Raw genomic sequence first — 14924 nt, 5'->3', positions numbered from 1 at the left:
AAAATTACATTTTTTGTAACATCCATAACGCCAATAAAATGTGATGGTATGGTATGATGTGACTGATTACATGAAATTTGAGCATTTGCTATTTTTGGCTGAATAATGCAAATGAGAAAAAATGCACAAAAAATGAATGTTATCATTCACATCATACAAATGCCAAGGCATTTCACTTGCGTTATGGATGTGGAATTGCCCTACAGCATTGCAGCAAGTTTTCAGTCTTATTTGGCATAACATACTTATTGCTGTTTTTACTTCTAAATTAATAATCAGCAAATAAACTTCACTAAACTCACCAAGTCATGATAATTCTAGAACGGTGCCCTGTGAGTACCATATGTTCCTTTACCTGATAGTCTGCTGCTCTTGCCAACTGCTGAGTTGCAGATTGGACATTGAGGTCAGCGCTCTCAACGTTGGCCTCTATGCTGTCTGGGAAACCACAAAGAAGGAAGTGGAAGAACCAGTGTGTTTAGTCTGCCATTGTCCTACAAGAAATGTGGTTGAATCCCAATCAGGGAACAGCAACCTATGAAGTGGTGTCCTACCATGAATCGCAAGGCCTCAGAGCTTCGGGCAGGCTTGTTTCAGCCGTTAACTCAACATGTTTGAGGGTTGACACTTTTCAAGTGTCTGTGAGGCTTAAAGACAATGTCCTGTCATTACTGTATGTGATAGATAATAAAGCTTGTTTGAATCCGTTGAAATCTTAGAATTTAAGCACACACCATAAAGATATGCAGGTTTTTGTAGAATCCCATTTACACCGTAAACTGATATTTATTTTTTCCATTTCCTGTGTAGGCCTGTAAGGATGCCATATTATTTGACTTATTTGCCATATTAGTATTTCTTTTTATTATATCTTTATTTTATATGGCATAAACACAACACATTAAGCACTTACATCATGTTCTGACACCATGTTTTGTCAGTTATTATTATTATACTATTATGGTCTGTCATCTCAATGGTACTCATTAGTCATGTGAGCTCTTTAGTGATCTTCACACCTTTAATTGGTCTTTGAGAGGTGTTGACACCCAAGAGCGGGTTTGCAACTCTCTTTAGGTGCCAGGGTCTCCAACTGTTGGGCCAAAATGTAAACTATGGAATGCTGAAATGTACACTACTATTGACTATTTCTGAACTGTGAAACTCAGCAAATATGCTTTGTAATTGTGAACTTATTGCTTTGTTCAATAATGTCTACGTCAGTAGTCTACACCAAATAAGAAAGGCCTATAGATAGAAAATAATATGTAGATTTTGGTAGTTTGGTCTTTTCATGTAGCCTTGCCAACTAGCCACCTAGTGTAGGCCTGAATAATATGCACATAAATTGACACTAGTTAAACTCACCTCAACATGTTTTTTGCAATCATTTAACCCGCCATGGGCAATGCTAAAGTCACTGTTACAAACAGTGCAGCGTGCAAGACTAGGCCTATCATTATTTTTTACTCTTATGATTATGGGTCTTGCATGTTCCTTTTTTGAAACTCTGCCTTGACGCTTCTGTTCCTGGATACACTGAACTGATTAAGTTAAGAGATAAAAAGCCCGCCTACACTAAAAAACTGATTGGTTGATTTAGCGAAACAGGCCAATTCCGGGAGATTTTATCTAATTTGCGGGCGTCAGGGAGCCGCTATCAATATGCGGGAGACTCCCGGAACTTCCGGGAGACTTGGGATGTCTGGGGCTATTTTGTCTGACAGGGGTGACCAAGAAACTAACAATTCTTGTAAAAAGTATCGCTACACCACAACACTCAATACGTTGTCCAACGGTGAGTCATTTTTCCCCATTGCACCGACAGAGGATTTCAGGGTTCCCCCACCTGCCAAATCCCACTTTAACCACTGACTGTATAGAGTGTGCTAGTCACCCGGAAGATTGTAGACTTTAGCGTTAGCATTTTAACACTTCCTGGTTCGTAAAAATCTCTTAATGGAGTTTTTACCAATACGTTTCAAATAAGGTATGAGCGAAGCAATGGCCGTCGAAAACCTTGGCGTTCAGTTTGATGAGTTAAAATGTATTTCTTATTCGGTATTTTGTCATAAACTGTAGTCTTGTTTCGTAAATGTTGCTACCAAAATGCTAAAGCAAAAATGAAGTGGACTACAGCGCGCTTCTTGCCTGGTGTAACCAGCAGGATGGTTGAGAGGTATCCATGGTTACAGATGACTCTTAACCAAAGATTTTAGAGCGGAGCGCTCTAGAATCTTTGCTCTTCACTCACTCCCATCGACTTCTCACTTAACTTTACATACAGTCAGGGATGGATTACAGAATGGGCCTACCGGACCCTAATCTGAGTACCCAGAAGCTTGCATCATGCTAAAGGAATTTCTGGGCCAAAACAACTGGAAAACAGCTACTTTCTGAGACGCCTACTGATCTCACTCCCGTTGTGTTCATGGGCAAAAGTTCCTACTGAAACCAGTGCGAAATGGCTGCCGATACAAACGTAATTGAAGCATGTTTAGAATCCATTTTTGAAGAAATTGAAGTTCGTAACAACATTTGCTTTAAACCTCTGCAGAAGTTATGTCTCACTTGCCTAAGCAAAGGCTAACCAGAGATGGCTACAAAGGCAAACTAAACACCATCATTTTGGTTGTTAGTTCGCTGTTGGCGGTATTTTAATGAAACACCCAGTACATGTGCATACTCACAAGGTCTGCCACCTCTCCACTATTGAAAAAAGCTTTGTTTGAAATCAGAGACATTCCCCCGCCCTATTTTCCCCTGAATCCATGCGTATTCCTCTAGACCAGAGGTCTCCAACCTTTTTGGGAATGAGGGCTACCTGAAGACCTGAAATCATATGGAGGGCTACTCATTTGAAACAAACAGACCCTCACCCCTATTTTGCGAGGGTAGTCCTCCTAAATAATAGGCCTATGTCATTTTTACTTTTAAATTATCAATATTGTGTAGGCCTGTAAGTCTTTATATATTATATTAAGCAACTGTATTTTCATCTGATTATTCAATACTTTAATATCAATATGCAACACTACCAACATTTTTGTTCAGTTTGTTCATTTCAAAGTTTGCATGGGTAATCTAATGTATTTTTTTTTTTACAAAAAAAAACAAACTTTTTGTGCAATGAATAATATGGGTTACAATTTGTACCCAATTTATACCCATCCACCATTATGAATTCAGGGGTTGTTTAAGTTCTGATTTCAGTGGACAATTCGGTTTTAACATTTCAATAGTAATCGCCCACACCACCCTAACATAATGAAGACTCCTTTTAAAGTTATTGCACACCTGAAATCTCTCCATGATCTGACAAAAAAGCTAATGCACTGTCCTGCTCAGTCATACATGCCACACCATTTTCAGCGCTATTTGTACTATTGTAATGTATCACCAATATCAATTTAATGTTACAGATGTATGGCTACATAAATTCTTAAAATGGTTCTGGTCTAGACTTAAATATCTATTGAAAACTTCACAATGGAGCGTGTTTTTAGAGCGTGATCTGCAGGCGACCTGTTGGCTATTTTCAGAAGGTGCGCTGGGTGCGCTTCATAGCCGTCAGGGGCACCATGTTGGAGACCACTGCTCTAGACTAACCGGGCCCAGGCCCAGGGGGCCCTGAAAGCTCATAACTCACTACCATGTTCTCTTCTCCACCCCTGATATCTGTGTGATAATCATGCTTTGTAACGGCATCTTTTTTCACAGCAAGATGCCTTACACCTGTTGTGGTTATATCATATCTGTAAGACTCAATATGTCCATTTCTTTCCACAAAACTTTTAAAAACTTGCTGAGTTAGGGTGGTGGTACCGTAGAGGTTAAGGAGCTGGGCTAACATGCAGTAGCCTAGCCTGAAAAGTTGTGGCTTCGGTTACCACCTTTGTGCCCTTGAGCAAGACACTAAACCCAAAGTTACTCTGGAGTGAATGTAGTCCCTTGTAATATACTGTCATTTGATGTATATTAGCGATATAGCAGATCTAAAGCCCTCACGGAGACATCATACACGCTGATTTTATTAAAAGGATATGAACGTGGGGACTCACAAGCAATTAATCAACTATTAGATTAATAAAGTATTTATCTATCTATCTATTAGGGGGCATCTTTTTTTATGATTCCCGAAACCCTATTCATTTACGCATAGGGATTTTTCTTTACAAACTGGAACATGCAAAAATGCTAATTGAACGCATACAAAATGACGGTAGTGTCTACCACACTCTATAGTTTAACTCTGCAGACACTCCCCACTTCCCCCTTGCACTGTTTATTTCTGATGATTCATGATGTATTCCTCAAGGATCATAGAAAAACAAGACTAGAGATCACACTCACAAGGTAGACTTCAAAAAAACGAGAATATCATCAAATAGTGATTTATTGACCTCTCCATACCCCATATAAGTGCAAGAGCAAACTTTTCGGGTGACCCCATCCTCAGTTACATCAACTGAGTTCACAGACTTGACATAATTTACTGGGCAAGTGGCACATTTAAATGGACCAATCACAATTCCAGTTCACAAACAATCAATCAACCAACCACCATCTTGAGCTAAGAATTAAATAATCATACAAAGCAGAAAAACATTTCATCATATTTCTTAGGTTACATACATGTTTAAGAAGCATCAATACCAGTGTGCAAAAGAAACACAGAAGATTACAAAGAAATGTCTGTACAATGACTGTGATTTAACCTAGTCTGATTAACCTGATTAACCCCCCCCCCACACACACACACACACACACACACACACACACACAAACACAGAAGCACACATACACAAAAACAAACACACACTATGCACACACTCATTTACAAAAAATAGGGGGTGGAGTAGGAGATGTAGACAAATTGACAAGCGTGATTTTTGCAAAGATGTGCAGGACTGGGCAGCGGTCATATTTTGTAGGCCTACCGCTCTCTACATCTAGTTGATTACCTGACTGAGAGAACTATGTATTGGGTGCAAAAGTGGCGAGCACATTTAACTGCAGATTTTGCATGTGCACACTAAAGTCATAAATGTGTAACAGTAAAGTTGAAGTTGTACATATTTTTTTATATCTTGTTAACACAAAATAGGGGCTAGGGGTTCACAAATCCTTTTTACAGGTACACAAATCCTATCCTGTAAGTCGAAGTTGTACATATTTTTTTATATCTTGTTAACACAAAATAGGGGCTAGGGGTTCACAAATCCTTTTTACAGGTACACAAATCCTATCCTGTAAGTCACGCACACTTTTGCTTCAATCGCTGCAGCGCAGTTGGTGCGAAACACATTTGCACATCCGTGTTTCATAATCTGAGAACATGCACAACATTTGTGCATTTGTAAACCCAAATGTGAACTAATGCATCCGAAGTTGTGCATCTGTGAAATAATTTCTCATTAATAAAATTCTACAGATCGCTTTGATTTTCTTGCACGACTACAAGTCAATTGATACAAGTGCTCGAATCTGCTTCTACGAGTGACGATACTTTTGCTCCTGGCTAGGTGATATAATAGGAGCAAAAAGATTTGTATGTGTGCACGTCGAGCGAATTGATCGAGAAAACAAGGCGGCCGGATCTGGATCCTGAATCGCGCTCAGACTACCATTGCCTGCTCATAAAGTAAGTAACCTCAGCATGTTTCCTTATCAATGAAGGACACACGATTTATAGTTTTTCTTTGCACAAAGCGAGGAAAAAAATTTTGCGGTGTTAAGTTTTACAACCTTATTATTCATAATGTCTGCACAGCAAACAATTGCTAACTTGCCTAGCACTATCCAATAGTCTTTGTCCACTTTTGCACCCAATATACCTTCATAGAGAACACAGGTTGTGAGACTGAAAGGTTGTGTGTCTGAGCAGGTCGTCAGTAAGCTACACCACAAGGGACTGTGCTGTCTCATTTTCTCTTCACATTGTACACCTCAGACTTCCAGTACAACTCTAAGTCATGTCTGTCACCCGCAGAAGTTCTCAGATGATTCTGCAGTTGTGGGGTGTGTCAGTGATGATGAGGAGACGGAGTACAGGCAACTGGTGGACCGCTTTGTGACATGGTGCAGGAGCAACCACCTTGTCTTGAATGTGGCTAAGACAAGTGAAATGGTGGTGGACTAGGAGGGCCAGGCCTGAGCTAAATAACATTTCAAATCTGGGTGAGAAAGAAGAAATTGTAGAAAACTACTAATATTTGGGGGTTCTTATAGACAGTAAACTGTATTGGAGATACAACACTGAGGCTGTATACAAGAAGGGTCAGAGCAGACTCTATTTCTTGAGAAAGCTCAGGTCATTTAATGTGTGCAGCAAAATGCAAGTGCAAAAGTGCAATTTTCTTTTCTGCCATCTGTTGGGGCAGTACCATTACAGCCAAGGACACTAAAAAAACGAATAAGATCACAAGGAAGGAGGAGCAACCCTGGAGTTGCTGGTGGAGAGAACGATGCTGCACAATCTTAAATATATTGGACAATGGCTCACATCCTACACAACTTACTACACCAACTAAACTGTAAGAAAGACAGATACAGAAATATTTTTTTACCCACTGCAACAGCACTTGATAAGGACTTCCCCCTGAGCAGAGAGAGAGAGGAATAACATTTTTAGAATAATTTATGTATGTATGTATGTATATGTGAACGATGTTTGTATGGCTACTGAAACATAATTTCCCTTTGTGGATGAATAAAGTATATCTATCTATCTACTGTACATCTAATGAGGCCCATGGTTGTTACAACCAAGAACAGCAAAAAAAATCACTTCAGCTGCATGAAAGAGGACTCGGGGGTACATATACGACACCTCAGAGTCAACTTAATGCTATTTTGAAACCATGGGTAGAAAAAAGCATAAATAACTGGATTAAACAAAGAATTCAGGTAAACCATACTGTTTGTGCAGTTTAGCACAATCTCTAACACTTGGCCGTTGATAAACCTAGCCATGACATTAGCAGTGAAACATGGAACAACACATAACAAAAATACAAACACAAGTATTCCCAGCACTTTGGCAGCTTTTCTCTCAGATCGTTTGGGCATGTTCTCATTCTTGCTTTCATTTACATTGATCTGATTATTATTAGCTGCCCTGATGGCATTGGCGTGCTTCCTGGCAATGGCAAAGATTTTGATATACAATATAATCATGATGGAGCAAGGTAATGCAAACATCACCACAAAATCAACCCAAGACCAAATTTCGCTCACAACAACGGGACACTCGCTCGGACACAGTGCCTGCGAGGTCGTGAAAAACCCATTGCAGTAAAGAAGAGAAACATTATGCCCCACTAAAACCGCCCAGGTAAACAAGACCACAATGACAGCGAAATTCACAGTGATTTGCTTGGTATAGAGAAAGGGATTGTTCAGAGCCAGGTATCTGTCCACTGCAATGAGAGCCACATTATGAACAGATGCTGTTGTCAACTGGAATGCAAAAAAGTTGAAAAAAGCACAAATATATGTCCCAAAGAGCCAGCATGCCTCCACCAGCCAGATTAATCCCAGTGGCAGCACAAACAGTCCCACCATGAAATCTGCCACAGCTAAGGAAAGGATAAGCACATTAGTTGGCGTATGCAGCTGTTTGAAGTGACACACCGATATTATGACAAACAGGTTGCCAAACACAGTTACTATAACAGCAAGCATTATAGATATATAGAAAAACACATATTCTGGTGTAACCGTTGTTCTCCTGAAGCAAGAAACACACTTATCCTTATGGCTGTGATTGCTGAATTCAAATGTGCTTTTTCCCAGGTCTGTTCGCTCAGTAAAGAGCCCCCCTAGTGAATAGGAATCCAATGGCATGATGGGACTCCTAGTGGATGAGACCTTTAGCTGTATAGTATTTATACTCTTTTAAACAGGCCTTCTCACTCTCCCGCCCCATTTTTTTTCTTTCTTTCTTGTAAGCTCTGATGATGTATGGTACCATCATGCATTGTAATCCGAGGTTTGAAAACAGGTTTAGGCTTGCTCTTATGAGACTGGGTCATTTAGTGGCTATCGAATTACGCCAGCGAATAAGATTATCGTTAGGCGTACAGGTTACAATGACAGGCCCATTTAATTTCCCTTACACCACTGAGTTAACCATTCAACATTACATCTGTAGCTGTATTTGACAGAGTGAAATAAAGCTTACTATAGCATACAAGTTGTTTTATGTTTTGTTTTTTAAGCACAGCTAACAATGAAGGCCTGTACCCAGGTCTGTGTGGGGTAGTGGCACGGGCCAGTAGTTCAGATTTCAGTGGCAGGTCCGTTTTTTGATGGCTGCGTGACCACACACACACACACAGACAAAAACTGCTCTAGCAAGGCCTAATACTGGCCAGTAGGCAGGCCCAATAAAACAGTTTTGGAATGCCTAGGATCAGCCAAACCTGCACACAATAGTCAGTTATCAGTGTATGATAGTCTGTCAATGGTTATGTTGTTGATGAGAATTAATGTACTGTGAAAATAAGCGTCTGCTAGATCAGTGGTTACAAACCAATCATCTGTCCATTCACTGCAGCCTGTAAGGGTCGCCATGATCAGGTGACAGGGAAATTTTTTTAACATAGCTGATCCGACCTAGGAGGTCTGAGACCGGCATCAACTAATCCTCTCCATAGTCAAAATCAACTGGGCATCAGGCTAGCTGGAGAAACCAACAAAACTCACTGGACAGCAGCAAGGGACACGGACCTGCGTGTCTCACGTCCTGGCAGCGTGCATTGGGAAGAAGAAGGCTGAACCTGAGGTCCTAGGGCTTCACAGTATGGACAAACCAAAAGGACATAGCAATGAGCACCAAGTCTGGGCATGTTCTGGCTTTAGACAAGACACACACAGCATGTGGATGAATTTGTGTAGGCCACTTGTGCTGCTGCTGCCATATCCTGTTTACTGGTTCTAATTTCAGAACGCTTTACCTGTCAGGGTTCTTCTTTTCTAGAGTGGATAAAGGCGCAACAAGATAGAATTTTAATGAATCTCTCAGTATAGTGTTTAATTTACAATATTGATGAGTGGACAATGTCCACTGGAAATCGGTGATGGCATAAATGGCATTTTAAGAGAGATGCCTTTACAATGCCTCTTACCGCTACTTACAATAGAGTTAAAGATCATAATGACTTAAAGGGAATGCTTTATTAAAGTTTCTGCATAGATAGGTCATTTGTTACTGCATTTGGCATCAGAACATACATACTATGTACAAACTATACAAAGTCAAAATATATAAAATATCAAAAAATTGGAACTTTCAAAATTAGCGCATTATTAAAATGAGCATCCCTTTGTTTGGATCTTGAAAGCATTTACTGTACTGTGGGTTGTGAAGTGTCATTAGTGATGAAAATAAATCAAAAAGTGCCACATCCATGTTGAAAGAAGCATACCTGGTAGCAGCAGTCTCCTGGGGGGGTGGGGACATGGCTCTGAACGGTCCACAGCCAGCAGGAGCAGCTGACGGGTAAAGGCCTCATCCCTTTAGGGACGCCCAAATGATGACACCAATAATTACAGCCACAATCACCAAAATTACTATCAGAACGCAGATCTTCTTCCTCAAAAATAAGTGTTGAGTATACCATAATTCACACACAAATACTGTGGGTGTACATTACAGGGCAAGAACCTGAGGCCCTAGGGCTTCACAGTATGGACAAACCAAAAGGACATAGCAATGAGCACAAAGTATGGGCATGTTCTGGCTTTAGACAAGACACACACAGCATGTGGATGAATTTGTGTAGGCCACTTGTGCTGCTGCTGCCATATCCCGTTTACTGGTTCTAATTTCAGAACGCTTTACCTGTTAGGGTTCTTCTTTTCTAGAGTGGATAAAGGCGCAACAAGATAGAATTTTAATGAATCTCTCAGTATAGTGTTTAATTTACAATGTTGATGAGTGGACATCGGTGATGGCATGAATGGCATTTTTAGAGGGAGAGCAGCTTCACAGAAGAGAACTTCTGACGGTAAATTTGAGGAAAAGTTGGTAAACCACCCTTCTTACCTAATTTGAGGGTGCTGATTCTGAATATTTTGTTTACCAAGCTCAATTCTCAGTTCTAAGCTGCATAATCAGCATTTTAACATAAAATAGCGATTATTTTTGCTTATTTTTCCCTAAATTGGGTTGATTTCAAAAGTAATCACTAAAACCAAATAAAAGTGTTCTCTAAATACATGTTAATACACGTATTTAATGGGAACATGATTACAGTTAACATGTACTCGGAAATTCTAATCAAAACACAACCATATTTTTATTGCTAACATAGTGAGTCACTCGTGGTGTTTAATGCATTTCATCACAATAACAAATTGCACAGATAACCTTCAACTCAGAATATATCCTACAGTACATATGAACTTAGATAGCGGCAATAAGCCTAATGCAGAACTGCATCTACTGTCAGCAACAACCGTCAAGTAAAAAACATTTTACTTCTAGTAACACTGGATTTGGTATGTGTGCTTGCCTCCATACTAGAGCTTGATAATGTGCTCTTCTAATATGCCATTGAGCAGCATCACTTGTTGGTGGTAGAGCCTCCGATCCTCGACATCTAGAAAACAGAGTGGCTCTGGCTTAGTTATCACGATACCAAAATTATGACTTCGATACAATACCTGCCATAAATATCTTGATACTCGATACTGAAGCGATATCCAAATCCTAAAATATCTGGAAAAGAAAGGACGCAGGCCTCCTCCAAGTGTATTGAGTCATTTGTGTTGAATTTGGTGCACTTTTGGTCAATTCTGGGTTTCAAACTTCTAAACTTCCTACATAATTATTATTTTTGTAGTCAGTAAAATAGAAGTTTGTGTGTGATTAAGTCCTTTATTGTTTATTATAGCTCATTTATATTGTGTGATGTTTTGGCAATAAATTACCTTTAAATAGCCAAAGTAGGCTAGATCAAGGTCAGTGTTCAAATTACTGCATGCAAATCACTTAATGCTATGCAGAAGAGCCTAATCTTTAGGCCATCTGATGTAGGCTACCCTAGGCCTTCCTGTGTTTATGGGATTTCTTTGACAGTTGCAAAGGGAAAAAGTGAAGATAGTCTTCTTTTCTCCCAGTGTAATTTGTCTCAACCACTCTTTGGGTCTTAATCAGATATGCCTACACCATTATTACATTACATTACATTATATTTGGCTGACACATTTTTAACCAAAGCGACTAACAACATGGTAACAGTTTTAAAGCAATTCTCTCAACGATTTTAGGACAATTTAAAAACGGTAGAGTACAGTAAGAATAAGTGCATCAGTGAGTGCTGTTTTTAAACAATTGAGTGTCAGTTCAAGACGGATGGTAAGTGCTAGGATCAGCAAGACTTGTTGTAAGTGGTGCTATGAGAGGATATGTTCTCTAAAGAGCTGGGTCTTCAGGAGTTTTTTGAAAATGGAGAGGGATGACCCTGCCCTTGTAGGAACTGGCAGTGTGTTCCACCAACGAGGAACAACAGATGAGAAAAGTTTGGATTGGCCTGAGCGTATCTGTTGCAATATCTGTGTGCATTCCTACATTAGGTCTATTTCTTTTATAGTCAACATCATTTGCTACCACATAACAAATACCAAATAACAATACAAAAGTTTCTTACAAACTTTTCTGCATACTTCTTTAATGTGCTGCAATCAGATGGGTGCCCTAAACATAACTAGATCTTGAGCATCTATTACCAGTGTTGAATGAGCAGTTTTTGTAGTGATCACTACTGGACATTCGACATTGTTAGACAGCACTTGAGTGAGGATGACTTATTTCCACTTCACAAATAACCATCGCTATCTGCAATAGCTACAGTACAGGGACATTAATCAGTTCATAGCTGAGGATTTATCCTAGGTCCACTTCCCTTTCAGCATCATATGCAGTAATGATGCACTGGAGAATGTTTCTTTTTGTTGCACTATAAAGGATATCTTGTCTAAATTTTATTTTTATTTGCAAATAATGCAATCTCTATAGCACTCTTCAGCAACCCTCAAACATGCACACTCTTCCATTTTTTTGCATGGCTGGGATTTGAATAATAGGAAAGAGCACCAGTGATGTTTTAACTAGGTAAGCACAGTCGCCTTTACAGTAAAAAAAATACAGTGTAAATCCTCTGTAAAGACTGACAACTCTTCATAATAGTTAGTGACAAAATACTTTCTACAGAAAAATGAGCAGTCACCTACTTTTCTATCAATTTATTATCAAATAATCTATTTTGCTTCTAAACGTCATACTGAATTTTAGCTATTATTTCAATTTATATTTTAATTTGATCTTATTTTCATTTGCTACTTGAGGGTCATTGGGGTAATTCCTGTCCTGTCCTACAACATATCTAATACATAAAGAGTATATTAACAACTTATTTTTTGCCATTCCTACGATATCTGATGGCAAAACCAAAAAGTATGTGAATTATGCTAACTATGCTAATTAGCAAGCTTAAAACTCAAAATTGAGCTTGGTAAACAAAATATTTGAATTCAGCACCCTCAAATTGTGTGAAATAGCCCCTTTACCAACTTTTCCTCAAATTTGCCAACAGGACTTTTTCTGAACGTTTGTTAGCTATCTGCTCTCCCTCTATTTAAGAGAGATGCCTTTACAATGTCTCTTACCACTACTTACAATAGAGTTAAAGATTATTATGACTTAAAGGGAATGCTTTTATTAAAGTTTCTGCATAGATAGGTCATTTGTTACTGCATTTGGCATCAGAACATACATAACAAAGTCAAAATATATAAAATATCTAAAAATTGGAACTGTCCCATCAAAGGTTATTCCAATCTAAAAAACAAAATTAGCGCATTATTAAAATGAGCATCCCTTTGTTTGGATCTTGAAAGCATTTACAGTACTGTGGGTTGTGAAGTGTCATTAGTGATGAAAATAAATCAAAAAGTGCCACATCCATGTTGAAAGAAGCATGCCTGGTAGCAGCAGTCTCCTGGGGGGGTGGGGACATGGCTCTGAACGGTCCACAGCCAGCAGGAGCAGCTGACGGGTAAAGGCCTCATCCCTTTAGGGACGCCCAAATGATGACACCAATAATTACAGCCACAATCACCAAAATGACTATCAGAACACAAATCTTCTTCCTCAAAAATGAGTGTTGAGTATACCATAATTCACACACAAATACTGTGGGTGTACATTACAGGGCAATTCCATGGAAAATTAAATTTTTTGTAACATCCATAACGCCAATAAAATGTGATGGTATGGTATGATGTGAATGATTACATGAAATTTGAGCATTTGCTATTTTTGGCTGAAGAATGCAAATGAGAAAACATGCACAAAAAATGAATGTTATCATTCACATCAAATGCCAAGGCATTTCACTGGCGTTATGGATGTGACAAAAAGTCCATTTTCCGTGGAATTGCCCTACAGCATTGCAGCAAGTTTTGGCATAACATACTGTTACGACCCCCTGTGCCCCTTCAGGTCCTGGTCTGTCAGTGCACGGTCAGGCCTGGTTAGGCTAATCACATTATTAGATGCACCTGTATTGGGTGGGGCTATAAAAGGGGTTCTGTATCTCTCTCGGTAGGCACTTTTTCCTCCTTTCTTGCAGGCACTTTGATACTCCTTTACACTAGCACGTTAGTCTTTCTCTCCTCTTTATTTCTCTTTTCCCCCTTTGCCTTTCACTTACTCATCTTACATGCTGATAGCCTACTGCCATTTGCATACACGCACTCTTCAACATTCATCTCCCTAGACACTTTAGTTTGTTAATGTTGCGATCAATGTTAATAACTAGTTAAATTGAAAATTGTTGTTGTCTCCCTTTATGTTGCGGTCTGTTCACGAGCTGGCCGTGACATAAATTGGGGTTACTCGTCCGCGAAACCTTTTTGGTAGAGGGATCGAAAACGGGATCATATCATTGCATTCAGGTGAGCACGTCTTTTGGTTGCGCGGCTAATTAACGTTAGTCTCTGGTAAGGAAGAGTAGGCTCAGCTAGGCTTTGCCTTTCCGTCGTTACACTGTTTGTTATTTTGTTCTGTTTGGGTTCACTTTTGTTTAAGGGGTAATCCTGGTCGGGAGTTATTAGTGGGTTTGATCCAGCAAGCCCACTATTGTTCTTCTTAAGTTTTCTTATTATTATTAGTGGGTTTGATCCAGCAAGCCCACTATTGTTCTTCTTAAGTTTACTTTATTTATTTATTAGTGGGTTTGATCCTGCAAGCCCACTATTGTTCTTCTTAAGTTTTCTTATTATTATTATTAGTGGGTTTGATCCAGCAAGACCACAGCATGGCGAAGCCATGCTGTGGCCTTGCGGAGCAAGCCCACTATTGTTCTTCTTAAGTTTACTTTATTTATTAGTGGGTTTGATCCAGCAAGCCCACAGCATGGCAAGCACAGCTTTGCCATGCTGTGGGCTTGCGGAGCAAGCCCACTATTGTTCTTCTTAAGTTTTCTTATTATTATTAGTGGGTTTGATCCAGCAAGCCCACTATTGTTCTTCTTAAGTTTACTTTATTTATTTATTAGTGGGTTTGATCCTGCAAGCCCACTATTGTTCTTCTTAAGTTTTCTTATTAGTGGGTTTGATCCAGCAAGACCACAGCATGGCTGAAAGCCATGCTGTGGGCTTGCGGAGCAAGCCCACTATTGTTCTTCTTAAGTTTTCTTATTATTATTATTATATCTTCCTATAAGCCCACTTTTTGGCCGAACTACTGCTCCTAGACCGTTTGAGCTATCGACGCGGTTCAAACTCCAAAAATTCAGGCCCGAACCGGTGTAACTTGCTTGTTGCTTTCGTGTCGCTGGCCCTTGTCGTTTTCGCGGTATTCCCGTTTTTCGGCGTTTTTGGGCCCCATTGAAATCAATGGCGGAATGCTGGGG

The 14924-nt window shown here is 39.5% G+C and overlaps 1 protein-coding gene across 1 annotated transcript; it reads right to left on the bottom strand.

Annotated features, from left to right (window-relative positions):
• Positions 1-6786: 6786 nt before the first annotated feature.
• LOC143109273 (trace amine-associated receptor 13c-like) lies at positions 6787-7848 on the bottom strand. Its single transcript, XM_076271931.1, has one exon. It carries the CDS (start codon positions 7846-7848, stop codon positions 6787-6789), a length of 1062 nt encoding a protein of 353 aa, XP_076128046.1.
• Positions 7849-14924: the final 7076 nt, after the last annotated feature.

Source organism: Alosa pseudoharengus, unplaced genomic scaffold (assembly GCF_046254945.1).
Source record: "Alosa pseudoharengus isolate Yale_2024_CS ecotype anadromous, Long Island Sound unplaced genomic scaffold, YU_APseudo_1.1 YU_APseudo_1.1_scf_7, whole genome shotgun sequence".
NCBI lineage: Eukaryota > Metazoa > Chordata > Actinopteri > Clupeiformes > Clupeidae > Alosa > Alosa pseudoharengus.
This window is presented reverse-complemented; position numbering and strand designations above follow the sequence as displayed.

What these genes read in the sequence shown, in the direction of transcription:
- LOC143109273 (XM_076271931.1), bottom strand. Translation starts at nt 7,848, where the DNA reads ATGCCATTGGATTCCTATTCACTAGGGGGGCTCTTTACTGAGCGAACA.